The following is a 26,939-nucleotide window of genomic DNA, read 5'->3' on the forward strand; positions in this document are numbered from 1 at the left end:
CCCACTCCCCTCCTCATCTTCCCTGGCCAGCGCCCCCCCCACCCGCCACACAGCTCTGCTTCCCACTATCCCGTTCCTCTTCCTGATCTCCCCTGGACAGCGCCACTACACCTCTCCCCGCTCCCGCCAGCTGTGCTTCCCACCCCCCTTCCTCCCAGCCAGTGCCACTACACCCTTTCCCACCAGCTCTGCTTCCTGACCCCTCTTCCTCCCAGCCAGCACCACTGAACCCCCCCCTCCCCCGGCCAGCTGTGCTTCCCGCCCACCCTTACTTCCGGCCAGCCCTGCCCCACCTCTCCCGATATCCTGCGGCCAGTCCTGTTCCGCCCAATCCCCCTCCCCCACAATCAGCCCTGCTTCCCGTTGCCCCCCCATTTCCTTCCCCAGCCAGCACCACTCCTTTCCTGGCCCGGTCTCCCCCCCCCTTTTTTCTTCCCCTTCGACAAAAGTTTTTCCCGGTGGTTTTTTTTGGAGGGGGGGAAGGAGGGGTTCGGTATTTTTGTTTCAGCCATCTGGCAACCCTACTGTATTCTGCTAGGGAAGGGAAGTCAGACAAGGTGTTTGACGGGGACCTGTGCCGCCTCCCCCTCCCACCTGGCAACAGATAGAGCATTGGTGGTCACCACTGAGAGAAAAAGGCTCAGGGCAAGAAATGCAGCATACGAAGCCCAAAAACCTGGGCAGAAGCTAAATTGAAGCTGGGTGACTGGAAGGGTTCCCAGGGGTGCGGACTCTATAACTAACCAGCCATAACTATCGAAGCACGAACACTAAAGAAGAATAAACCTCTGAATAGATGTACAGGATGAAGAGAAAGGAGCTTGAGACACTGGAGGATTCCGACTCAGGCAATGCACCAGTAAGAGAGAACCCCCTGATGCGGTTAGTGGGGGAGATCTGGGGCAGACACAGACCAATGGATGCTTCTTGCAAGCAATTCTCCAGTGTCAGATGCACGTTGCACGTCCATGCCCCATAGTGGCACTGGGGCCAGGACTCAAAAAAGATGTGATTTAACTATGAAAAAGGAAAAACTGATAAGAGGAACTTAAAGGGCTCCCTAGTGTGCCTCTAAGGGAGTAGGGACAGAAACAGGATGTATCCCTCAAGAGAACACATACCAGCTCCTATTGCAAGGAACGATGACAATGCAAATCAAGAGACTATCGTCTGAATTAGTCTAAAGATGTGGGCAATAGGGGCTTCAGACATGAGCCTAGGAGAGCAGAAGACTAAACTCAGAGGAGTGATTAGGAGACGATTTCTTCCTCAAGGAGGATGTATGAAAATGTTGAGATGACATCCTGTGATAGGGCAACAAACTAATACCAAGCACTTAGATAAGGTTGGAGGAGGGATTCTTTGTGAAGAGCAGGGTGAGGCAGACATGCAGCTCAAAGAGTGAGAGAGAGTATTTTACTCTAGCTATGTAGTATTCTCTCTCGTCTTGCCTCGATCACTGCGCTTTTGCAAAGTACTCAGATGTGTTATGTTTTGCCAAGTCGTTTTGATCTTATTCTCTGTTTTAAACAATTCATATTTTTACTGTTTTGTGTTTTAAACAGACTGGCTCCTGAGCATGGCAAGCCCTTCAATCTCTGAGAAGTGTTCAGAGAAAACACTGTCTAGACCCTAAAGCCCCACTCCTGATCTCAATCAAAAGAACACGGACAGAGACGAGGTGTATTACAAAAGGCTACAGTGAGCAGCAAACACAGGGAGAGGCCAAACAACCAATGTGAAACGGAAGAGGTTTGAGACACAAACATCTCACCGCACTCAGTTATATAATCACATGCAAAGTTATGTGAGGAATGGTGATAGCGTTGAAATGGCATACAGAACAATCTAAAAACCATAAAAATTTGCCCCCAAGAGCAGATTAATCATCATACTTTAAGGAAAAAAGTAACTATATTTTTATTATGCACACACAAATTAAAGTTGACCTGGAACAGTTTTTAATTAGGCAGAAATATCCATATTGTAGACTCAGCCGCAGGAACTAGACACACACACAAATGCTTCAGTCAAAATTGTTGCCATTACTATTAATTTTCATAGATATTACAGAGCCGAGGTAGTTCCTTGGAGGCACTATTCTCCTATGATCTTATATAAATATATATTTTAAAAAAGCATATTGTGGGATGACATTTCTCATTCTTCTCCACTTCATAAAGTAATTTTTCTCCTCCTTCATGGAAAGTGTGAAAGTGTGAAGAAAATCTATTTGGTCATTTTTTATTTACTCAAGGATGGGAAAATGGTGGTGTTCACTCGTTAAACTAGTTTTGACATTCTTTAGCACTCTGATAACTTGACTGTTTTGTTTTAGAGGTTACAATTTGGTATGTACACAATCCTTCAGTGAAGAATATGTACTTGACAATTTTGTAGAAAAGAAAAAGACGACTGAGAAATGAGCAAGTTACAAGAATCTGGGCATCCCGTATTTCACCCAGTAGCATACGATTCTGTACTATTTATTTTGGGCTAGACTATGATCTAGCCCTGCATAAGGGAAGTTGTATAGCTGATCACTGTGGAAACTGTGCATTCAGAGAGCCAATTCCTTACCCCGTATCTCTTTGTCAAAGCAAAACAGGGAGTTACTACAGAATCAGGGCCCTTCTTAGAATTTATGGGGCCCTACGCCATCCCCTATTATGCACCCCCATACTCTCCCACTCCTCCTCCCCATTGGACGTTACTTAGGAGAGTCCAGGAGAGAGGGGGTTAAATACCTCATCTGGCTGCTGTGGAAGCTGCCACTCACATCCCTGGCTTGCTGGGAATCAGAACCCTCCAGCCTCTGATCCCCAGTGGGGAGCCAGGAGCTCAGGAAAGGCCACCTACATGAGGGAAGGAAAGGGCAGCTGCCTCAGGGCCTGGAAATTTAAAAGGGCTTGCAGTTCCTGGCCATCACTATCACTGTAGCGGCTGGAGTTCCTGGCTCTTTAAATCACCCCTGGAGCTCTGAGCAGTGGGAGCCAGGCAGAGCTGAAGCATGGTTGGGGGACACTAGTCCCAATCCCTCCCCTTCTGGGTCCTGGAGCTGCCCTCTCCCCCCACACACACCTTGCCCAGGGGTTCAGCAGTTCTGTCCATAGTCCTGGGCTCAGGCGGGCTGTGGCAGCAATCAGGTAATGCTCACATTACTGGGGATGAGGGTTTGAGGTACAGGAGAGGGCTCTAGGCTGGAGCCAAGGAATCTGGAGTGTGGGAATGGGCTCAGGCAGGGAGTCAGGGTATGTGTGTGTGCAGGGAGAGAGTTGAGATGGAGCCGTGACCTGAGGCAGGTGATTGGGGGTAAGTGTACAGAGTCTGGAGGGATTTAGGGGGAGGGTGTGGAGATTCCAACCTGGAGCAGGGGGTTCAAGGTGTGTGCTCTGGCTGGACTGTAGTGTTGCCAGGTGTCCGGTTTTGAACCGGACAGTCTAGTATTTGAGCTTTCTGTTCGGGAAACAAATTGAGAAAATATAAATGTCCGGTATTTTCTAAATAAGATGTAATGTAGATTGTGATGTTATATCAATTGTGTCCAGGATTTTTGTTGACACTATCTGGCAACCCTACTGGACTGTGCTCATCTGGGGTGGCTCACAGTTGGCAGTGCAATTTGACTAAGGCAGGCGCCTTGCCTGTTCTGCTTGTGCCCTTCTCCCAGCTGTAGCTGCCATGTGCAGGCCACTCTGCTTAGTGCATGCCTGCCCCACCCACAGGCACCGCCCCCACAGCTCCATTGGCCGCGTTTCCCAACCAATGGGAGCGATGACTGGGAGCAGAGACAGAACATGAAGCCGAGCTTCCCTCATCTCCCCTGCACCTAGGGGCTGCAAGTACACACTGTGGCTTCTGGCCCCACAGCGCAGAGATTTGCAGCAGGCCACATGAAGATAAGAGGAGGCCCGGATCCCATCTACAGGCTGGAGCTTCTCCACCCCCATGTTTCAGCTTGCCAGGCATACAAACCTACAAGTATTTGTGATCTGGAACCCTACACATTGCACTAAGTAGACCTGTGTTTGAATACATCTGAATATGGTAACATCCAAATAAACACACTCAGGCATTTATTTTTATCTTGCATTATACACTATTTGAAAAAGCAATGAATCATATTCAAATAAATGTAAATGGAGTGTATACAGATAATTTTTTTAAAAAAAGCAAAGCAATTAGATGCAAATTCTAGGTTATTTATGATGTAAAATTCCACATTGTGGATCATGTTTTTCCCCAAAAGCAACTTCAACCCATCCATGTTTAGGGTTGCCAGGTGTCCTGTTTTCACCTGGACAGTCTGGTAATTGCGTCTTCTGTCCAGTTAAAAAAAAAACCCACCCAGAAAATATTGGACATATAAAATGTCCGGTATTTTCTGTTTTTCTCGGATGGGAGGCCGGCAGGAACATTTTTCCCCTGCCACATCTGGCAGGGAGCAGGGGAATTTAAAGGTGCAGCAACTTTTTTTTGGGGGGGGTGTCAACCAATTTTTTTCCTGATATGTTTGGGATTTTTTTTTTAAAGTATCTGGCAACCCTATCCATGTTGCAAATAGATATTATAGCTTATAAGTAAACAGCCTACATAGTTATAAAAATAACTATACACACAGAGGCCAAATTACATTTACTGTCAGGAGTATAACTTTGTTTACAAACACAAGTCAAAAATCTGTATATTTTCTTAGCATAACTGTATAGACTCACTATAGAATATAGCTGGGTCTCCACACCAAATAAATGGCCATGAAAAATGCATCACAGACTGTGAAAACTGGTCTTTCATGTACTTTTACCCTATACTATACAGATTTTACATGGGAGACCAGCACTTCTCAATTTGAGGGTCACAAGGTTATTTTAGGGAGCTGTGATATTACTATCTTCATTTCTGCGCTGCCTTCAGAGCCACTATTACACATCTATATTCATACATTATTTTTAACTACTGTCAATAAGAGTTACCAAAATGACAGTTGAGGCTGCACTGAAGCTTGTGAAATTAGCTATTAAAATTAATGCTTCAAGTAAATCGAAAAGAAAGGCTGTGATTTATTGCTATTTAAATTAACTATACATTAGCTATATTACTGTCCACTTTTCTGTTCTGTTCTCAATAACCATTACCCTGGAACTATATAAATATTAATTTGTGTTCTCTAAAAAAAAAAAAAATGTGCACAAAAACACTAGTGATAAACCCTCTCCCATCCCCATTAAAAATTACTGCCCCCCTCAAACAGGAAGTTAAAATAACTGCCCCAATGTGTATATCCTTTAAGCTGCATGGTGTAATGGGGCAGAATTCAGAAGATGGGCAAAGCATCAAGTATAGGCAAAAATGCAATGGCCACAGCATCCAACTAACCGAGACAATTCAGTTGGCCACAGTGACACTTTAAGACCATGGTCACAAACCTGTCGATCGCGAGGCATTCGCCCCTCCCCCCCTTATCTCCAGCAACAATGGAGGTAGTGCCGGCTTCCTGCGGGGTGGACAGAAGTCCTGCAGCTGCGGAGTTCCGGAAGTGTGCTGGCTGCTCCCCTCTTCCAGGTCTGTGGCATGCCAGGAACTTGCAGGGGACGGAGAGGGGAGTCATCCCCAGAGGAGGCATGTGCTGGGGCTTCCCTTCTCTGCGGGGGGGAGGGGGGGAGGGGGGGGAGGGGAGGAGTCCCGGGAGGAAGCAGGTGCAAGGGACTCCCTGTCCCCTGCTCCAACTGGCATCTTGTCCCCTGCTGCAGAACCCTATCCCCTACCCCCACTGGCACCCTGTCCCATGCCCACTAGCACCCTTCCCCAGTACAATGTCCCCTGCTCCCACCAGCACCGTTGGTGCCACATTAGTGAGGCTTGCGGGGGGAAGGGGGCTTGGAGGAGTTATTTTTTTGCATCTCCCTTGTGTGGCCCCAACTGACTTTTCTGTGGGTCAGTGACCCCGACTCAAAACAGGTTCCCTGCCCTTCTCATAAATAAAGACAATGGAGAAACTTTTTGTGTTTGACATGGTATTTTATTTAAAAATGAAGCCTGGCCAACAAATCCCAAATTGGGGCCAACCCCCAATCTGGCCATAGCATCATAACACTCCTGCACACACAACCCAACCCTAGATCTGAGCCTATCATACAGTGGAACCCCCTGCCCTGAGCCCCTCACATACCTCAACCCAAATTCCTGCACCCTCACATCCACAAGCCTGTGGCTTACTTAGTACCCCAACCCTCCATCTGACCCCAACACTCCCAGCCTGGAGCCCTCTCCCTGAGCTAGTGTTCCCTTATCCACCTCCTCCTGCATCCAAATTTCCTCCCAGAGCTTGCACCCTTCCCACACCCAAATCCCTCATTCCTACCCCAGAGCCCACACATCCTGTCTCAACCCAGTGAGGGTATGGCTAAACTATAGGAGTTTTTCCAGGATTCCAGGAAAAACTCTTCCACGTCTAGTGACACGTTTGTTCTTCTTCTTTTTTTGTGGAAGAGCAAACATTCTCTTTCCGTAACCCCTGTATTCCTCTTTCCAGGAGGAATAAGGGGGCTTCCGAAAGAAGGATTTTTTCTGACATTTGGTATAGTCTAGACAGGCCAAATGTTGGAAAAACCTCTTCCTAGAGAAGAATCGAAAAAAAACTGGCAGTGTAGAATGTATAAAGGCTGGGGATAGCAAGTGATGGAGAGGAGGAGAATAGAGAGAGCAGGGCTTCAAGGAAGGGGTGGGGTTTTGGGGGAAGGATTGGGCAGTAGATCTTGGCTTGTTCTGACATTTAAAAAAATGATCTTTAGTGTAAAAAGGTTGGAGACCACTGCATTAAGATTTAAAGCAAAATGGAATTTCTAAAATGAAAACTCGTGTGACTCTATTAATACACTTTCTCTTTGGGTGTGTCTAGACTACATGCCTCCTTCGACGGAGGCATGTAGATTAGCCAGATCGGAAGAGGGAAATGAAGCCGCGATTAAAATAATCGCGGCTTCATTTAAATTTAAATGGCTGCCCCGATCTGCCGATCAGCTGTTTGTCGGCAGATCGGGGGAGTCTGGCCGCGATGCCCCGACAAAGAAGCCTTTCTTCATCGACACAGGTAAACCTGGTTTCACGAGGCTTACCTGTGTCGATGAAGAAAGGCTTCTTTGTCGGGGCATCGCGTCCAGACTCCCCCGATCTGCCGACAAACAGCTGATCGGCAGATCGGGGCAGCCATTTAAATTTAAATGAAGCCGCGATTATTTTAATCGCGGCTTCATTTCCCTCTTCCGATCTGGCTAATCTACATGCCTCCGTCGAAGGAGGCATGTAGTCTAGACACACCCTATATAATAGACTGGGGCAAAGATATTATGATGCATTATTTGTCTGCAGCATTTATTTTCAGAGACCAAGATGACATACCAAGCACCCACAGAACTCCCTGAATAGGATTTTTATCACTGACTAAAAGAAAAAAAATAGCAAATGTAATAAACCAAAAATAGTGACTCCCCCTCCCCCCATCCCTTTTGAATAAAAAAAGGTGTCTTTTATGGAACTGTGTTCTTGGTGACTTTTCCCATCTGCCAGGAAGGATTTTACCATTATCACCATCCAAACCAATTGGGGAATTCAAATGGTATTTAGTCTCCATATCAACAGCTACTATGGTCACAACACCACTCCTACCTTCAACATACATAAATGAGGAACAGGGTTCAAGATGAGTTTTTAAACACAGTTCTATATCATCACTAGCGAGCAAAACCTGATGAAACCTTTAATAAAGCCATGTTTTAAAATGCTCTCTGAATGTGAGGTGGGGGAGAGGGGGAAGGATGGGCTTCAATGTATATGAAATGCATAGATGACAATAAGTAAGAAATGAAACTTATTCACATACCATGATCTTTTTATGATCTGGAAACTCCAGGCCAAAATAATCACCTTCAACAAGATTTAGATGGCTGCAAACGGCATCCAGCAAAACTTTCCCTGGAGCTCTTTGCTGGAAATAGAAGCAAGAAAAGGTTACACACACTGTTTGTTAACAAGAACAGCTCTAACAGCAAACAATAGAATGATAATGATGCACTATATAGAACAAGCTAGATTTTCACAGTAATTTACAAAACATGAGCCAACTAATGCACTGATCATCCCTCTGATGATGGTGACAATTATCCTACCAGTTTTGAAACAGATAAAAGAATATTCTTATACCCTTGAAAAGGTGTTATCTCTTTGATTGGTACTTGAGATTTTTATAAACCAAATAAATGATTTTCCTAATTTCTTGAGAAAAAGAAAAGAAAGTTAAAAATAGAGGTGGGAAAAATAGGCATCTTCCTGGGGTTTTTTCTATGCCACTCCTTATACACTAAATTCCCAATACATAATAGGGATATAAAGTGTAAGTTTAATAAGTTAATTGATTAAACGGGGGTGTGCAACCCCTGGACTGCCATGGCTGGGCTGGAGTGGCCCCATGCTGTGGGCAGGGGCTGCTCCAGCCCAGCTGCTTCCAGCCCTGTGTGTGGCTGCCGACTCCCAGATGTGCAGACTGGGAGCTGGCAGTCGTGGGGGCTTCAGCAGCCTTCCACTCATGGTGGGCCGTGAGCAGGAGGTCTGCTCCCCAGTAACAGTTAATGTTACCTCCTCAGGGCATAAAAAATAAGCTAGTTAAAAATAGCCTGAAGGGTGAGTGAGCGGGCACTTGGCTTACAAAAAATGTACATGTTTGATTATATCCCTCTTCCCTTCCCCCTTCAAATGTTAATTAAGTATGGCCTACACTAGAAAATTAGGTCAGTTTAACTGCCTCAGCCAGGCACATGAAAAACCCACACCCCTGGGCAGCATAATTAAGTCAACCCAAGTCCCTGTGTAGGCAGTTCTAGGTTGGCAGATGAGTTCTACCATCAAACTAACTACCAGATCTCAGAGAGGTGGCTTACTTACACTGATGGGAGAATCCCTACTATCAACATAGGTAGCATGTACATCAGGGCTACTCAAAATGTGGCCTGCGGCCTGCGTGTTTGCAGCCCGTGGTGTGGTTTGCATTTACACAGGGCTTATCACGCACCCCATGGGTGGGATGCTTTGAACATGGCCTCCACTGGGAACATGCTCCACATCGGAGCACAAAGACGCAAGTGGACTGGCTGGCTGGAACAGACAGGTACAGGGTGTCAGCATTTCTAGCCCCCAGGGAGGAGGTGCTGGGAGTGCCAGGGTATTGTGGGAAATGCTGGCTGCTTAGCCTTGTGGGCAGAGCCTGAGAGGTACTGACTGGCTCACACTCCCCACGTTTGGTTCCGGCTCCACAGCTTAAGGCTTAATCTTTTATTCATACCTGTCAGTATGAGAGAAGCTATTTGCATATGTATGTGTGTATATATGCAACCACACTTCAGCTGCAGCCCTCGGCATGTGCTCTATCATTGTGGCCCCGGGGCTTCCAAAGTTGAGTAGCCCTGATGTACATGGAATGGTGCAGCTGAGCCTCTGTAGTATTTGAAACTCTTCTAAACATGGACTGTGCCCTTCATATGGATTTGTACCATGTCCACTAGAGGCTTGTCTTCTCAGACACACTTAGGCACATGGATTAAACAAACTGCAATGTAGACACTTTTGTTCATAATTAAAATGCCTTTCATTAAACTAAGTGAAGACTATTTGAATTCCGAATGACAGTGTCCACAGAAGGGCTTAATGCAATTTAACTAAACCACTTTAATTTTACACCATTAGTTTATTTGCATTAATTTTCTTGATTTCCCCCGTGCAGACAAGCCCTAGCTAACAATGGGCCCCCAATCCACACTGGAATTTCTATATATTTTATTGTAACAGAACTATTACATAATTTAAGGAAACTCCAGTGAGTACTTCATTTTACAGTGTAATCATTTCTCTTCTAGAAATAAACACATTTTTATGGTACATTAGTTACCCAAATAAACAGATGAATACTGTTGAACACAGAAAATGTTTTGATTAAGACACCAATTAATCCCTATCCAAAGTAAAATAGTGACAGAGATGCAGCCGTGTTAGTCTGGTGTAGCTGAAACAAAAGACAGGACTATGTAGCACTTTAAAGACTAACAAGATGGTTTATTAGGTGATGAGCTTTTGTGGGGCAGACCCACTTGATCTGAGGAAGTGGGTCTGGTCCACGAAAGCTCATCACCTAATAAACCATCTTGTTAGTCTTTAAAGTGCTACATAGCTCTGTCTTTTATCCAAAGCAAAGATTATGATGCACCTTTACAGTTGTGTATGCATCAAATGTTATCAAAAAGTGGGTTATAAAAGCAAATAATAAAACAGATATCCAGGAGGAGTGAATACTATACTAGAAACATTAAAAACATTTCCTTAACGTACACAAGATTTAGCTACCACCAAAGCCCATCACTTGCAGAAACAAGATACAACTGTAGAATTCTAAGTGGCTGGTTTTAGAACACAGATGGAAGAGAAGTGCCAATTAATCTCTGTGTAAACCCATTTAGTAGGTTGCTGCTTAAACAGAGACTCAGATTACTTCTAATAACTTAATGGCTCCAGAAATCTAAAATGACTTCAACTTGTTTTATTAAACCATTTTCAAATGCCATCAACAACAAACAATTGTCACACAAACATCACTCAAGACAAAACACCAGGGAAAACAAATGTAAAACGGTTGGCACATTTGGCATAACACTGCCAACATGACGTAACATGTCAAGTAATAATCCTACAAAAGTTCATCCCACACAGAACCAAACTAAAGTGGTGGAGAGAGGGAAGGAAAAAGAGAGAGGTACAGAAATGGGAAGTTAGTACTAGCCAATGAGTATTTGGTTAGATATGAGAAACAACACATTCATACTTTAAAAGTATTATATTTCTGAATACACTCAATTCGCATACTCACATCTTGTAAAACAGAAACACTGTCAAAAAGTATCCAAACAAATGTAACAAAACATTAACTCTAGAAGTCTAAACACTTTTCAGCATCACCTTCCAACTTGTAACAGCAGTATAAAGTCATATCCAGACTGCAATCTTCTCTTAAGGAACAAAATCCGGGTACCAATTAGATAAATATCATTGGAGACAATGAAACATTGGGAATTTAAAGAAAATACAACTCTTACTCTATGTTAAAACAAGAATTGCATATGGAGGGGCTTTGTTCAAACTGTAGCCCTAGGTCTTTTTCCCAGATTAATTTTGCCTAGGTTGGACAAGGCTGTTTATTAAGAATGGATGACTGCTCTCTAAGATATCAAAGGACATAGTTTTCACCTAGCAAACCAAAGAAAAGGAATCAAGACTGCTGACCTATTGCATTATGCATATTTATAATGGGTGTCTGACTATCTGATCAGTCAAACTAAACAAATCCAAGGTAAGCATGCATTTTGAGCGTGTGTGCGGTCAGCTCATCTCAAAAAAGATATATTAGAATTAGCAAAAATAGGGGTATGGAACAGCTTCCATGTGAGGAGAGATTAAAAAAGACTGAAACTGCTCAGCTTAGAGAAGAGATGACTAAGGATGAAAGGGGAAAATAGGAAAATATAACGATGAATGGTGTGGAGAAAGTGAACAGGGAAGTGTTGAACACTACTTCCCAAGAACCATAGGTTCCCTAACAAAATTAACAGGCAGCAGGTTTAAAACAAAAAGAAGTAATTCTTCATGCACTACACAGTCAACCTTTGCAACTCGTTACCAGAAGATGGTGTAAAAGAATAACTGGGTTCAAAAAAAGAATTAGATAAATTCATGGAGTCATACATTCAAAGGCTTTTAGCCATGATGGTCAGGGATGCAGCAACCCCATGCTCCGGGTGCCCCTAAGCCGCCAACTGCTTATGTTCTAAACTTTAAAAATTGAATGTAGGAAAGCAGGCATCTGTGGGAAGGCCAGTATTTCTGACAGCCACAAAAACACAAGGCACAGCCTCCCTGCACTGCTCTCACAGAATGAGACAGGTGCAGCAAAGCAGGCATGTCTGATCTCAGACAATGATTATAAGCAGCTGCATATTTTCATGTAATTTATTTCTAATATGTCCTAACATGTATTTAGATAGCTCTCAAGCAGAGTAATCACATTTGTCATTCTGCATTTTCTATATTGTATGACTTATAAATCATGCAGTGTTTCCTTTTTAAGTATCTGTAAATAAAAACATTATTCTAAGCTCTTCTCAATTTTGACCTATCCACAGTAAGAGGAAGCTTGGCATCTATTCACTTGGAGATACTGGGTGTGTAGAATCTGCCAAGATTCTGCACCCATGGTACTGCTGGTTTCCCTGGAATAGCAAAGTGTGAGCAAAGGTGTAAAATTTGAAAAATGTATGAACTTAGCAAATCATAGAACCATAGAGCTGGAAGAGACCTCAGAAAGTCATCAAGTCCAGCCCCCTGCTCTAGGCAGGACCAATCCCAACTAAATCAACCGGGCCAGGGCTTTGTCAAGCCAAGACTTAAACACCTCTAGGGATGGAGACTCCACTACTTCCCTAGGTAATCCATTCCAGTGCTTCACTACCCTCCTACCTAGTGAAATAGTTTTTCCTAATATCCAACCTGGACCTCTCCCACCACAACTTGAGACCATTGCTCCTTGTTCTGCCATCTGTCACTACTGAGAACAGCCTCTCTCCATCCTCTTTGGAACCTCCCTACAGGAAGTTGAAGGCTTCTATCAAATCCCCCCTCACTCTTTGCTTCTGCAGACTAAACAGACCCAACTCCCTCAGCCTCTCCTCATAAGTCATATGCTCCAGCCCCCTAATCATTTTGGTTGCCCTCCGCTGGACCCTCTCCAATGCGTCCATATCCTTTTTGTAGTGGGGGGCCCAGATCTGGACACAATACTCAGATAACAAATAGCTAGTTCTACATAGAGATATTAGTTTAGGGCAGGTAAAGCAATGATATTCTTATGACAGAGTTGAAATGCACTTTAAAACTAGAAATTCAGTGTCTTGCTTAGCATGGAACCCAAAGAGCAAAAATTAAGCTCACAACAAATATGATCTTATAGATAGTCTGTGGAACATTCAAGAATGAACATCCCACACCTACGATACTATTTGCATTCACGTTATTTAGTCTTACTGGTATTATAAAATATTTTATGCTACCGTGCATGTTTTCTTCCTAACAGAAACTGGCAGACATATCCTTGGTACCATGGTCCAGAGGAGAGGGGACTGAAATGGGAGTCCAGAGACCTGGCTTCTATTTCTAATTCTGACACTAACCTATTCTCGGACCTCTCTGTGCCTCTTTCCCTTCCTGTTCATTTAGGCTACGTCTAGACTGCAGGCTTCTTGCTCAAGAAGCTTTTATTGAAAGATCTTCCGCAAAATCTTCTAGTGCAAGAGCACACCCGCACTGCAAAAGTGCATCAAAAAAGCGATGCGCTTTTGCGAAAGAGAGCATCCACACTGCATGGACTCTCCCTTGACAGTAAACTGATTGCTATGCACAGAATGGCCACTAGGGCACCTCTGCTTTTTCCTCTTTCCTCTTTTTGTGCAAAAAAACCACCTTCCCCATCCACACACACCGTTTTGTGAAAAAGCTCTTTCGCAAAAAGGACTGCTTCCTTGTAAACTGAGGAATACCTAAGCTGGGAAAACCCCTCTGTTCTTTTGATTTTTTTTGTGCAAAAATGCGCTTGAGGTGTGGATGCACCGCAAGTGTTTTCAGAAAAACGGCTGTTTTTCCAAAAGAACTCTGTAGTGTAGGCATAGCCTAAGCGCTTAAGTTCTTCAGAGCAGAGAGCATCTCTGACTCCATTTTTGTACAGGGAGTAGCACAATGAGGCCTTGAATTCAATTGGAGCATCTAACTGCTACCATGTGGATCTTTTCCAGAGGACGTGGTGAAGACCAAGACCTTAACACTGTTCAAAAAAGAGTTATATAAATTCTTGGAGTTAGGACCATCAATGGCTCTTAGCCAGGATGGGTAGGAAGGGCGTCCCTAGCCTCGGTTTGTCAGAAGCTGCAATTTGCAAATTGGTGACAGGAGAGGGATCACTTGATGATTCCCTGTTCTGTTCATTCCCTCTGGGGCACCTGGCATTGGTCACTGTTGGAAGAAAGGATACTGAGTTAGGTCTGTGGTCACCAACTAGTAGATCAGGATCTACTGGTAGATCCTGGAGCCTCTGACAAATGATCCTGACTGGTTTGGCCAAGAGGCTACCAAGTGCCAGCACTTCAGCTGCCCCTCCCCTACTGCTGCTCATCTCCTGCCCTTTGCCTTGGAGCTGCCCCTCCTGATTTCTGTGCAGGGCAGCAAAGGGAGGGGGGGCACTGATGTCAAGATGCCCCCTCCCACTCGGTTTCCGTCTCCACAAAGCAGAGAGGGGGCACAACAGAGCTTGGGATGGAGTTTGCTGGCTGCTCTAGGGAGTGGGCCAGGGCAGGGCTGAGCCTGCCTTAGCCCCACTGCACCACCATGCAGGAGCCCCCTGAGGTAAGAAGTGCCCAGCTGGAGCCCACATCCTGAAATCCTGCCCAAGTCATGAACCCCCTCCTGCATGCCAAGCCCCTGCCCCAGCCCAGAGCACCCCTGCATCCAAACACCTTCCCAGAGCCTGCACCTAGAATCCCTTCCTACACCCCAACTGCCTACCCCAAGCTCAGAGCCCCTCTCACACTCCAGAGCCCTTAATCCAAGACCAGAGCCTGCATCCCAGCCTGCTGCCCCAGCCTGATGAACGTGAGGGAGGATGGGCAAGAGGAGGAGGATGGAGTGAGCAGTGGTACGGCCTTGGAAAAGGGGTGGGAAGGAGGCCTGGCAAGGGTATTTATATTTGAGGTAGATCTTGGATTGCACTTAAATTCAAAAAGTGATCTTGTGCTTAAAAAGGTTGGAGACCCCTGGGCTAGAGGGGAGCTATGGTCTGACCCAGGATGGCCATTCTTATGTTCTCATAAAGGCTCCCACAAGGTTCCCACCCTCGCTAAAAGATTGGAAAAAATATTTGGCTTATACTAGGATCCCATAAAACTGATGGGTGAGCCCTTAGCTAGCAAGCACGATTTTCTATGTATGATTTATTGCCTTTAAAATAAATGTATTTGCTGAGAAAAAAGCTGTGTGTTCACTGGTAAAAAACAAACATACAAAACAAAAACTGTCAGGAACCACCTGCGTTTAGTCAGAAAGGCTTGCTGGGGATTTTTGAGTGTCTGTCAGGGAGTCTGTGCAGCATGAAAACTCTGATCAAAAGGAAGACACACATGAGTCTGCCCAAGACAGGTGACAGTTTGGAGCTTTGAAATCTGAAAAGCAGTGTGCCCTGGAGAGACCAGAGAGAAAATATTTGTGTGATTATCCTGGATCCGTGATATGGACCATACCTACACAATGGAGGACAGAGCCTTGGAAAGCTGTAATTGAACAGGATTTAGGGCAACTCAACATGAACTCTCAGGCTATGTCTAGACTGCAAGCCTCTTTCGAAAGAGGCTTTTTCAAAAGATACTTTCGAAAAGCCTCTTTCGAAAAAGAGCGTCTAGACTGCAAGCAGAACTTTCGAAAAAGCAAGCCGCTTTTTTGAAAGGCAGTCTGGATGCTCTCTTTTGAAAAATCCCTGTTTGCAGTCAAGAATGCCTTTTTTCGAAAGAGCACTTTCGAAAAAAGGCGTTCTTCCTCGTAAAATGAGGTTTACCACCGTCGAAAGAAAAGCCGCGTTCTTTCGATTTAATTTTGAAAGAACGCGGCTGCAGTCTAGACGCAGGTGACGTTTTTTCGGAAAAAGGCTACTTTTTCCGAAAAAACCCGAGTCTGGACACAGCCTCAGTGTGATTTGGCAGCAAAAAGGGCTAATGTGATCCTGGGGAAAATAGGGCAGTAGTGAACAGGAATTGATAGGAGGTTCTCTTCCCTCCCCTGCCATGGACGACATCAGAGAGACGAGTACTGCAATATTTTGTCCAGTTCTGGAGTCCACATTTTTTAATAGCATGTTACAAAATTGTATCCAGGTGTAGAAAAAAAGTCACAACAATTATTTATGGGATGGTGAACGTGCCTTAGAGAGACACTGAAGGAGATTGATCCATTTGGCTTATCAAAAAGATAGACACAAGGAGCTTGATTACTGTGTGTAGGTGCCCTCCTGCGGAGAAAATTCTGGCTGCTAAGTAAAAGGGATAACAAGAACCAATCACTGGAAGCTCAAGCTAGACAAATTTAAGCTAGAAATTAGGCATGAAGTTCCAACAGACAGGGCGATTAACCCCTAGGACTCCTCAAGCCAGGATGAATGTTCCATCTCCATGCCCTCAAAAAAGACTGGATGCCCTCCTGGAAGATATGCGTTACTGAAACACAAATACCTGTGTTCAATAAAGGGGTAACTGGGTGCAATACAAGAGATCAGTCTAGATTATCTAATGATAAAGCCTGGCATAAAACTTGATACACATCTATCATCCCTCCCTTTATCAGAGCAGTAATTGCTCAGAACATTCGTGAGGCATGATCACCAGGGCTCGACAATTAATGTAATCTACTCACCTGTGGTGAGTAGATTACAAGCCAGCACAGCCGCACAGCACAGTCAGCACATGCACAGCGTGCCGAACCGCGTGGCTGGCGAGCAGGGCTTGCCGCGGTTTGGCAAGCCCTGATGATCACTAATGAAAGTTGTTGAGAAAAGTGTTTAGTAATGTTGACACTGGTTTGGTATTCTGAGGATTTATTTGGGAAGGGGGGAGGAAGAATAAAATTGATTTTAATTCTTTATTTCAATTTCACATAGTCACTTCACTCATCTCCATAGCCTCAACAATTTGTGATGCAAGGCATTTTTCTCCTCCAAACTAATCTCAAACAGATTTTTGAACTGCAAATTCTTCTAGCGTTACTGAATCCCTTAATTTTAGGGATGCTAAGATGTGGTTAATTGGCTAATTGAGTAGTCGATAGAATTTTTATCGACTACTTGATTAGTCAATAAGGGAAGGCAGCCCTGGCTTGTGCCAGGTCCAGGACCTACCCCTGCTGGAGCACTGCAGTTTAAATGTACTCAGTCCCAGCTTGTGCCGGGTCCAGGACCTGCCCCCGCTATGGCTCTGCATTTTTAAACATAGTAGGAGATGGGTTGCCTGCACGCCCGGCTCTTAGTACGTTTAAACTGTAGAGCCACAGCAGGGGTATGTTCCGGACCTGATGTGAGGCAGGACTGAGTTGGGCTGCCTGCTTGGCCGGAGCAGCCTCTGTCTGCAGCCAGCCCAGGCTGCTGTGGACAGAGGCTGCTTTGCAGTAATAGCCCCTGTCTGCAGGAGGGCCACCGCGGACAGGGATGATCACAACAGCAGCCCCTGCCCACGGTGGGCTCAGGCTTGCCATGGACAGAGGCTGCTTCACAGCAACCTCCCCTGTTCCTCCCCCCTGCGCTACTTCCTCTGTATCAAAGGCAGTAGCGCAGGGAAGGGGAACAGGTGGCACCACGGAGATGGTGTTGGGGGGGGGAACAGCTGCTCCCACCCTCCTGCTTCTGATACAGAGTCAGTGCGTGAGGGTGGGGGGGTGGGGAAACGAATAGTCTAGATTAACCGATAAGCCTAGGCTATTCATTTACATCCCTACTTGATCTTTAGTTAAACATTCCTAAATAGTGTTTGGAGGACGGAAGTTGAGTCACTCTCTTGAAAGAGCTACCTTCAAAGGAGAACTGAAGGCATAGGGGAATATTAGCTTTTCCCCTCTCTTTTCCCCAAATTGCCACAAAAGGACAATCCTGTCAGCACAAGAACACACACGCACACCAATGTCCTTCTGAGCATCTGAGTGGCCTAAAATGCACCCACATGAATGCCCTCTCATGCAGAATTTGGCAAACGGACAGCAATCAAATCACTGAGCAGTTTTCCCAAGTGAAACCTCTCTCATTCACTCACGTGCACCCCCATGAGAGAGAGAGAGAGAAAGAGAGAGAGAGCGAGCGAGCGCAAGGCCAACATATTACTTAGTCCTGCAATTAGTACAGGACTGTGGACTAGAGACCTCTCAAGGTCCCTTCCAGTCCTATAATTCTATGACATTTTATGATTTGCCCACAGGGCATGAAGTTGGTTTAACCTCTAGTTAATGCATGGTAGCAAGCTGTGGTGAATCATCAATTTATAAACAAAGGAAATAAGATGAGATGCAGCAAAAACAAGCAAATGAGCAGTAATGGGGAACACCCATTCTGTTAACTCCACGTTTTCTTTTTAAAATGTCAATGCTCAATCCATTCTCTGAAGCCCCTCCCCCGCTCATTCCATCCTCCCTCCATCAATCACTCTCTGCCCATCCTAGCTCCCTCACACATTTTCAATAGTCTGGGACAGGTGGCAGAGGTGTAGGAGGGGGTGAGTCCTCTGGCTCGGAGCGTGGTGTTTGGGGTTGGGTCACAGGGTGCCTCAAAGCAGCAGCACTCATGGAGCCTGGGACTAGACTCTGAGCGCCATATGGTGCTGCCACTTTGAAACACTGAGTGGAGCCTGACGCCAGGCTCCCCGCAGCATTTCAAAACAGCAGCGCTGCATAGAGCCCGGGGTCAGCTGGGAACCCTGGCCTCCATGCGCTGCCGCTTTGAAATGCCATGGGGGCTGTTGCTACACATCAAAGGTGTAGGCGCCCTTATCGACTAATCAAGTAGTCAATGCAAATTGCATTGACTATTCAATTAGCCCATTAATCTAAATTTAACATTCCATGGAGAGACTGGGGGTGGGGTGGGGAGGGCCTGAGCCAAAGGATTGTGAATGTGGAAGGGGGCTCTGGGCTAGGCCAGAAACAAGGGGCTCTGGTTGCGGGAGGGGGCTCAGCATTGAGAGATGGAGGGAAGGAACTGCATAAAATATGGGTAGCACTTCTCTGAGGCGGCTCCTGGAAGCAGGAACATATCTTGTGGCTGCTAGGCACAGGGGTGACCAACCGTCTCTGTGTGCTGCCCTCACCTGCAGGCACAGCCCTTGCAGGTCAGGGTGGAGGCAGCATGTTGAGCCTCCCTGACTGCCAATGTGCCTAGGGGCCACAGGGATATGCCAGGTGCTTTTGGGACTCAAGTGGAGCCAGGGCAAGCAGGCAGTCTGCCCTAGCACGACTGTACTGCCAACCGGATTTTTAACAGCCCAGTCAATCGTGCTGACTAGACCGGCCAGCATCTCTTTCTGACTGGGCATTTGAGTTGAAAACCGGATGTCTGGCAACACTAGGCCTGACCCTCTCCACAGGGGCAAACTTCACCACAGTGAGCAATATTGTTTCAAAAACATTTTTTTTCACTAAAAATAATAACACAGTTTCCTTTCAAGTATGAACGCTCTCCCAGTTATTGAGGTAGTAACACATCGACTTATTTATTGCACTGGAAAAGTAGTACGTGTGATAAGAAAATAGTACAACAGATTACCTCAAAGATGAGATTAAATAATAAAGACTTTATGTAAATCCAAAGGCATATTTCTGCACTTCTAATGGAAGCTTCAACTACGTTTAGAGGAGAGTAATGCTAGCAACCCCTGAAGATTAATGGCACATGCCTACCTGTTTTCTTTCCTAGAATAAAATTAAATAGGTGTTATTTCATACTTTGCTATTTATTGCTTGAGGGACAGAATTTTCAAGAGCATTCAATGCTGGTACCACACTGCTCCACTGAGGTCAAGGGAAGTTTTCACATAGACTTCAGCAGGCCTGAGCTGGGCTGACTCTGAGGGTACATCTACTCTGCAATTAAAAACATGCAGTCGGCATGTGCCAGCTGAATTGGGCTTGCGGAGCTGGGGCTAAAGGCTTTTTTATTACACTGTAGATGTAGGTGTAGAAGTTCAAGCTAAGGCTGCAGTCCACGCTGAGGGACCCTCCCACCCCGCAGGGTTATTGAGCCCATCCCCCAGCCCAAACATGTGTCCAAGAATTAAACAATCCCTTAGCTGAAGCCTGAGTCACCTGGCATGGGCTAGCTGCAGGTATTTAATGGCAGTAGAGACATATCCTGAGCTTTTTGAAAACCCCACTCTTGATGCAGGCCTTGATAGCTCTCTATATAAAACACTGTTAAAAATAGCCTTATTTCATCTGGCTCAGTTACTTTTTTCTTTTTTAGTTTAGACTGGAAAATGGGAGAGCATACTTTTTCAGCAGATGAGGAAGGGCAGTCGCAATTCACCAAGTCGCAGTAATGGTTCCTCAAATGTATTAGGGCCCAACTGAGAGATGAGGATAGAGGAAGGGAGTGCAACAGAAGTGAAAAAACAGATTGACAGAGCCAGACAGGTACCCAGGTCAATCCTCACCTACAGGTAACCCCTAACCTGAAGCAAGTTCTTTCCAGCAACACCTGAAACACATTTACCCAGGAACCTATCCTCTGCCATAAACTCCGATGCCACCTCTGTCCACACATCTATACAAACGACACCGTCACAGGACCTAACCACATAAGCCACAACATCAGAGGCTCATACAACTGCACATCCTCTAATGTGATATATGCCACCAATGCCCTTCTGCCATGTATACTGGCCAAATTGAGAGTCTCTGCAACAAAGGATTAATGGACGCAAATCAGATATTAGAAATGGTAACACAGAGAAACCTGCCGGAGCACATTTTCACCTCCTGCGTGTTCATGAATGGATCTAAAAGTAGCCATTTTTCTACAAAATAGTTTCAGGAACCAACTAGAGAGAGAGACTACAGAACTGGCCTTCATATGCAAATTTGACTCTCTCAGGGATTGAACAAAGACATGAACTGGATGGGCCATTATATGCAACACCCAAATGATATCAAAAGATAAGTATGGGATACTTATAGCCCACTCAGCCTCATTTAGCACAGATGCTATAATAGGGTTTTATTTCCTCCCCCTTCCTTCTTTTTCTGCTTTAAATTGGGATTTTTCTCCTTTTTGCTCCACTCATCTGAAGAAGTGGGTTGTGCCCACAAAAGCTCATGATACTACTTATATATTTTTGTTAGAGTCTAAGGTGCAACAGGACCACTCTTTTTTTAGGTCACCTCCCAAACCAGTCATATTGAAATAAGGCAATTTTGGGCTCTCAGAAAGGTGTTCCAATCTATCATCTCCAGATAAGGGGAAGAGCTTAGAAGATTTAAAAAAAACTAAAGTTGATAGCTGTCTGCAAAGGACCCACTCATCAACAGATGGGGTTGTGAAATCCTCATTTCTTTATTCTTTTGTTATTATGCTCCACCCTTCTCTATTCTTTATCTCTATGGTCTCTGTCTGGTTCCATGTTTCTGTCAGCTGTATAATTAATCTTGCTGGGTGTAAGCCAATTAACTTGGTAGGATGTAACTGGTTAGACAGTCATGTGATATTATCGTCAGAGGGGTAGCCAAGTTAGTCTGTAACTGGAAAAATGTTTTTCTATGTAATTGTGTTAGGATTGGCTAGTTGAAATTTCAGTAAAATGATTGGTTAAGGTATAGCTGAAAATATTAGTATATAAATTGGGAGTAAGCAGGAAGTAAGTTGGGAACAAGGAAAAAAAGGAAACAGAAACTGGACTCATGCTAGATGAAAACCTAGATCCTGCTACTCATACCATTTGAGCGAACCCCCTCACTTGCACGGACTTCCAAAGAAATCAATGAAGTTTGGTCAGTTACACAGCAGTTTACCTGCACGCTAGCAAAAACTGGACTAGTGACTACTAAAGTAATACACATTTAAAACTGCTTTTTAAATCTATATTTATCTTGATCTCCACACTCCTCGCCCTTTGGGCGCCTACTCGGTAGACTTTAGCAGACAGATTTCCCACCTCACCACCTGTACACTTTAGCATAGTATTTTTAAAAGTACAACTGATGTTTCTAATGCATTTGTACTTTTATCTACTCATAGTGAGTGGTATTCATACTCTCTAAAGCAGTTACAATTTTAGCTATTCAAAGAATCTCTCTGCACACCTTTCTGATCTTTTAAACCATATATATTTTATCACCATATTGGGTGAAAAAGATTGCTTTAGGCTTCAAGATGTGCTTTCCATCTTCCTCCTCAAATATTCAGCAGCAGGATGGTCACACTTTTATATCAAAAGTCGTAAGAACAAAAAACAGCCATACTAGGCAGATCAAAGGTCCAGTATTCTGCCTTGTGAAAGTGTGGCTAGGGTTGTCAGATGGTTTAACCAAATATACCGAACACCTTCTCCCTCCCTCCCGCCCCCCCCCCCAAAAAAAAAACAGGAACAAAATTCTGTTGAAAAAAAAAAGGGGGAGACCAAAGTTGTTGAGCCAGACAACTCCCCTGTGGAATCCGGTAAGCACCTGGTATTTTTGCCTCTTGGCCGGGAAAAAAAAAGAAAATGCTGGACATTTTAGGTGTCGGGCATTTTCTGAATTTTCTTACCGGACAGGAGGCAAAAATACCGGAGTGTTTAGTTCAATACCGGACACCTGGCAACCCTAAGTGTGGCCAATACCAAACATGATTTAAACAACGTTTCTTAAAGGAAAATTAATTTCAGCTATCACGATTCTTAACTAAACAAGAAAATACAATTACATGTGCAAAAAAATTAGGAAGGCTTCAATATTCATCCTCTTCACTGTATTTTTGGTGTCTGCTTCCATGGAAACCTGTAATTTTCTCTTTTTGAATGTACAAAGCTTCACTGCTGTAGCCATGTTCACTGTTCGTGGATTTCTGCTTAGAACAAACTGACTTACTAATTTTTATATATTTTCCTAAAAAGGCAAAGGCAAAAGCAGATAGATTGTTCCACCCAAATGTCACTCTCTTGCTACCTTCATCTTCACCTTTACCAGAAATAGTCAATCATAAAATTAAGTTTTAAAACTTTAGTAAGGGAAGATCATTTGCTACTAAATAACCCCTCTGAACAGTTTGATAATGTGGGGAGACAAAGAAATTATGTAATGAAAATAATGTAAAATTGCTTGCTTAGGGTATGTTCAGCACTGCTTGATTAAACATGATGTTCAAGGACCACAGTCTCCCAGTGCACAGACTCTGATGCAACAGGGTGCATCAAAGAGAGAACAAACTGAACATCTTCAAGTATAAGTTCTTCAATTCATACAGCTTCAAATGGCCATAACTAATCATTTGCAGTTATAATGATCTGACACTAAGACTTCCATATAATGCTTATATGTTGGAAGAGAAATTAGTTTAGTATGGCCTTTATTACCCCCTTTCAATTACTGCAACTTCTAATTACATAGCACTCCATTTAAATATTACTGCAGAGCTAGCAAGGATACTCAAAGCAATGTGGGTTTTAATCTACAAAACTAGTGGACTGAAAACTTCTTCAAAATGGTTCAGCCCATAGAAAAAGATTATATTTAGAATTAGGGATGTAAAATCCCATTTAATTGGTTAACCAATTAAAGAGGAGCTGGGGGGGGGGGGTTGCTCCATCCCCCACTGACTAACCTTAACTGGTAAACCACACCCATTAACCATTCACATCCCTATTTAGAAACTGCCAATTTCCTAACCAAGTAGCTGTAAAAATAAAGTCCTTTTAAAAAAAAGTTTGCTATATGGGGTTCATTCAATTTCCATCAATGCCAATAAAAAGCATCCTCATAAAAAACACTGCCATTAAAAGTTAGTCATAAATATTAATCTACACCTAAATATTGCTACCACCATAAAAAGTAACATTACATTTTTGCAAGCCTCCACATTGCTTAGTCCTGCACCCACTGCACAAAATGCTAATAATCAAATATTTTTACTTGGAGTCAAGATCAGAGTCGCTTTGTTTCAGGAGTTGAGCTTACACGTATAGTGACTAGCAGTTCCTGCTCACTTCAATTTACAATATAAATTGATAAGGCAAAGGGTGGCAGAAAAACTGCATTTCTCTCATTTTACAGTTGGGGAGGTGAGAGAGAGAGAGAGAGAGATAATTAGATTGCAGAACTCACTGTGAAAAGATAAAGAAGTGGTAAAGACTCTAAATGAAATTTTAAAAAGAATTATACATGTAAATGGATAATATTTGGAGTTCTAACACTAAATATTTAAAAGTACATAAGAAATATAGTGAGGACATAAAGGAAATGTCACTCATCCTCTGCAGTAAGTGTAGTTCTTTAAGATGTGCTCCCCTATGAGTGCCCTCTTCAGGTGTGCACGTGCCTCTCCAGCCCTTGATTGTGGATTTCTAGCCAGCAATGCCCATTTAGCCTTCACATGCACTCTATGCCTCCTTTTGGCAGCTGATATATGGCTATAAAGATGCACAAGCGAGCATCTTCAGTTCCTTCTCCATGCAATCATCCCACAGGGAACAACTGAAGGAGAGGGAAAGCGTGGTAAGTAGTTACCCACAGCCATAGTGGCACATCTTGAAGAACTAGTTACTGCACAGCGTGGATAACATCTCCTCCTTCAAGTAGCATCCTGTGACCTAGTGGGGGCGCTGTCTGCTCTGTAACCCGGTGTCCCCCTGCACTGTGATGTGTGATTCCCACTGACTCACCCCCATGTGTATTAGGCCAGACACTAGGACCAGCCTGATCAGATAACAAGGCTCTTTCCCCAGGGGAGAGACAAAGAAAGGGAGGCCGCGACAAACACCTGGTTTGGGGGCAGGGTCTGGCAGCAACGCAGACTTGGGCTGGAACCATGAAGGAGACAGACTAAGGAGGGGGCTAGGAATCTAAGGGCCCAGGCACCTCATCTCAAGGGGGTCTGAGGCATCCTGGCCCAGACTCCTGTAGCCACATCACATTTATGATGTGCTGTATTCTGGAGAAGCAATAGACCCTCTCTATTCTACTGGCTGGTGGAGTCTGTTCTTGCTGCTATGGGGCTGCAGGATCGGAGAACCCCCAACTTGCCGTCACACATCCCTATGGGTGTCCTACTGCAGGTGGCTTCTGAGCAGCGTCCTTAGAAAGAGGAAGGAGTTCAGAAACGAAGACCGTACTACAGAGCCAAATGCTACATTGGTCCTGATGGCACTGAGCAGAGCATAATGCTTTCAAAACATATGGACTGAGCAATTCTGAATCTCTCAGGTACTGGAACAGTCCTCAAAATTGCAGTAGCTGTCGCTTGAAATCTGGTTAAATGTGCTTTCATCCTCAGTGGCGGGGGGAGAGCGAACATGCAGACTTGTAACCAGTATGAATGCAATCAACTATCCATTTTGAGAGTTCATAAGTAGAAATGGGAGCCCCTTTAGCTCTGTCCCCAAAGGATATGAAGTGTAATCGATCTCAACTGCTTAGTCTCCAGCAGATAGAAGGCTAAGCCCCATCAAATGTCCATGGTCTGGAAATAAGATTCCTGAGGCAAACTAAGATTTTTTGGGGAAAAAAGGGGTAGATGGACAGACTGGACTTTTCTCTTAACCAATGTAACCTTGAGTTGGAATCTGGGATGTAGACAGAAAGGCTAACTCTATACTGCGCTGTTTTGTGCAAGAAATATGCAAATGAGGCAAAGCATGGAATATCGCTATGCCTCATTTGAATAATTAATTAGCGGTCACTTTTTGCACAAAGGAGCCATATACACACCTCCTTTTTGCACAAAACCCCTTCTTGTGCAAGAGCCATTCTTCCACTTTTCTTCAGGAAGAACGGCTTTTACGCAAAAGCTCCTTGCACAAAAAGCGGCCGCTCATTAATTATGCAAATGAGACAGCGATATTCCACGCTTCGCCTTGTTTGCATACTTCCTGCGCAAAAGAGCACAGTGTAGACGGAGCCAAAGAGACCTTATCCCAAAAGAACATGGAAAAGGGAGGAATCTGCCGTCAAGTTTCCAATCTCTCCAATCCTATGGGCTGATGTGATGACAACAGGGCCACTGATGGGGGAAGAGAAGGGGACGACAACAGCAATCCTGGGGCTCATTGATTTAAAAGGGCCTGGGGATTCGGTCTGCCATTGCCACTGTTGCAGCAGGAACTCCATGCCCTTTAAAGCACTGCCAGAACCCCACACAGCGTGCTCCGGGTGCCACTGAAGGGCTGACTCAGGAGGGACTAGTCCCAGCTCCACCCCCTCTAGGGATTCAGGTCCGGGCCCCGTCCCACCTTGCCTAAGGGCTCCGCAAGTCACTATGCAGCCCTGGATGACAACTGGGAAAGCCCTCTTCACTGATACATGAAGTAGGGAACAGACCACCATTGGTTCAAACGGTGGTTTTATGAGGTGGTTGAGAACCAAATTAGGTCCCATGAAGGAGTTGAATGTCTCATGTGCAGAAAGACATCACCCAGATTACTTCATTGTTTTTTTGTTAAAACACAAATGCTACTGCTATAATCAGTGTCTAAAAATCTAAAAGGGGGATTACTGTTAACAAGTTCAAGTGGTATGTTGAAGAAAATGCTGGCATCGTACACTAAAAATATTACTCTTTGGTCACAATGGTAAAAGTAGGAATGCATAGTTAAAATTGAAAAAAATTGCTGGTTTATTATATGATACACTGGTCAAACTAATATAAAATTAGTTTCATGGACTGTATATTCCCAGATGGATACTTTTTGTCTTTACTTTAATGCATTAAGCTTTTAGTACATCTAGCTCCCAATTATAACTTAACTTTCCCCCCCTTTTTTTCTGTTGCCAATGAATAGTATATAACACTAATAAATTCACACTTAAAACTGCTTTCTCAATTCAAAATGGTCACTATGATGCAGTCTACACTAGGGTTTGTATATGTGGCATGGGTTGCCAGATGCTTGAAACAAAAATACCGAACACTCCTCTCCCCCCCCCCCCCCCCAAAAAAAAAACACGGGGAAAAAATTCTGTTGAAGGAGAAAAAAAGGGAGGGGGAGACCAAAGTTGTTTAAAAAAACCCCTGAAATTAAACAGCATTAAAACAGCATGTCCCCTATAATAGTGAGTGCAGGGATAGGAACAGGGGAGCGGTTGAGAACTAA

The 26,939-nt window shown here is 44.4% G+C and overlaps 1 protein-coding gene across 8 annotated transcripts in view; it reads right to left on the reverse strand.

Annotated features, from left to right (window-relative positions):
• FARP1 (FERM, ARH/RhoGEF and pleckstrin domain protein 1) overlaps positions 1 to 26,939 on the reverse strand; it is a 311,742-nt gene that overhangs the window by 111,283 nt on the left and 173,520 nt on the right. For all 8 annotated transcript variants that reach the window (XM_075918778.2, XM_075918777.2, XM_075918776.2 and 5 more), the window contains exon 3: positions 7,880 to 7,984. In XM_075918778.2, coding sequence (XP_075774893.2) covers positions 7,880 to 7,984 — 105 coding nt within the window. The remainder of the gene's footprint in view (positions 1 to 7,879; positions 7,985 to 26,939) is intronic.

The sequence above is a fragment of the Pelodiscus sinensis genome, chromosome 1 (assembly GCF_052426305.1).
Source record: "Pelodiscus sinensis isolate ZL-2025 chromosome 1, ASM5242630v1, whole genome shotgun sequence".
NCBI lineage: Eukaryota > Metazoa > Chordata > Testudines > Trionychidae > Pelodiscus > Pelodiscus sinensis.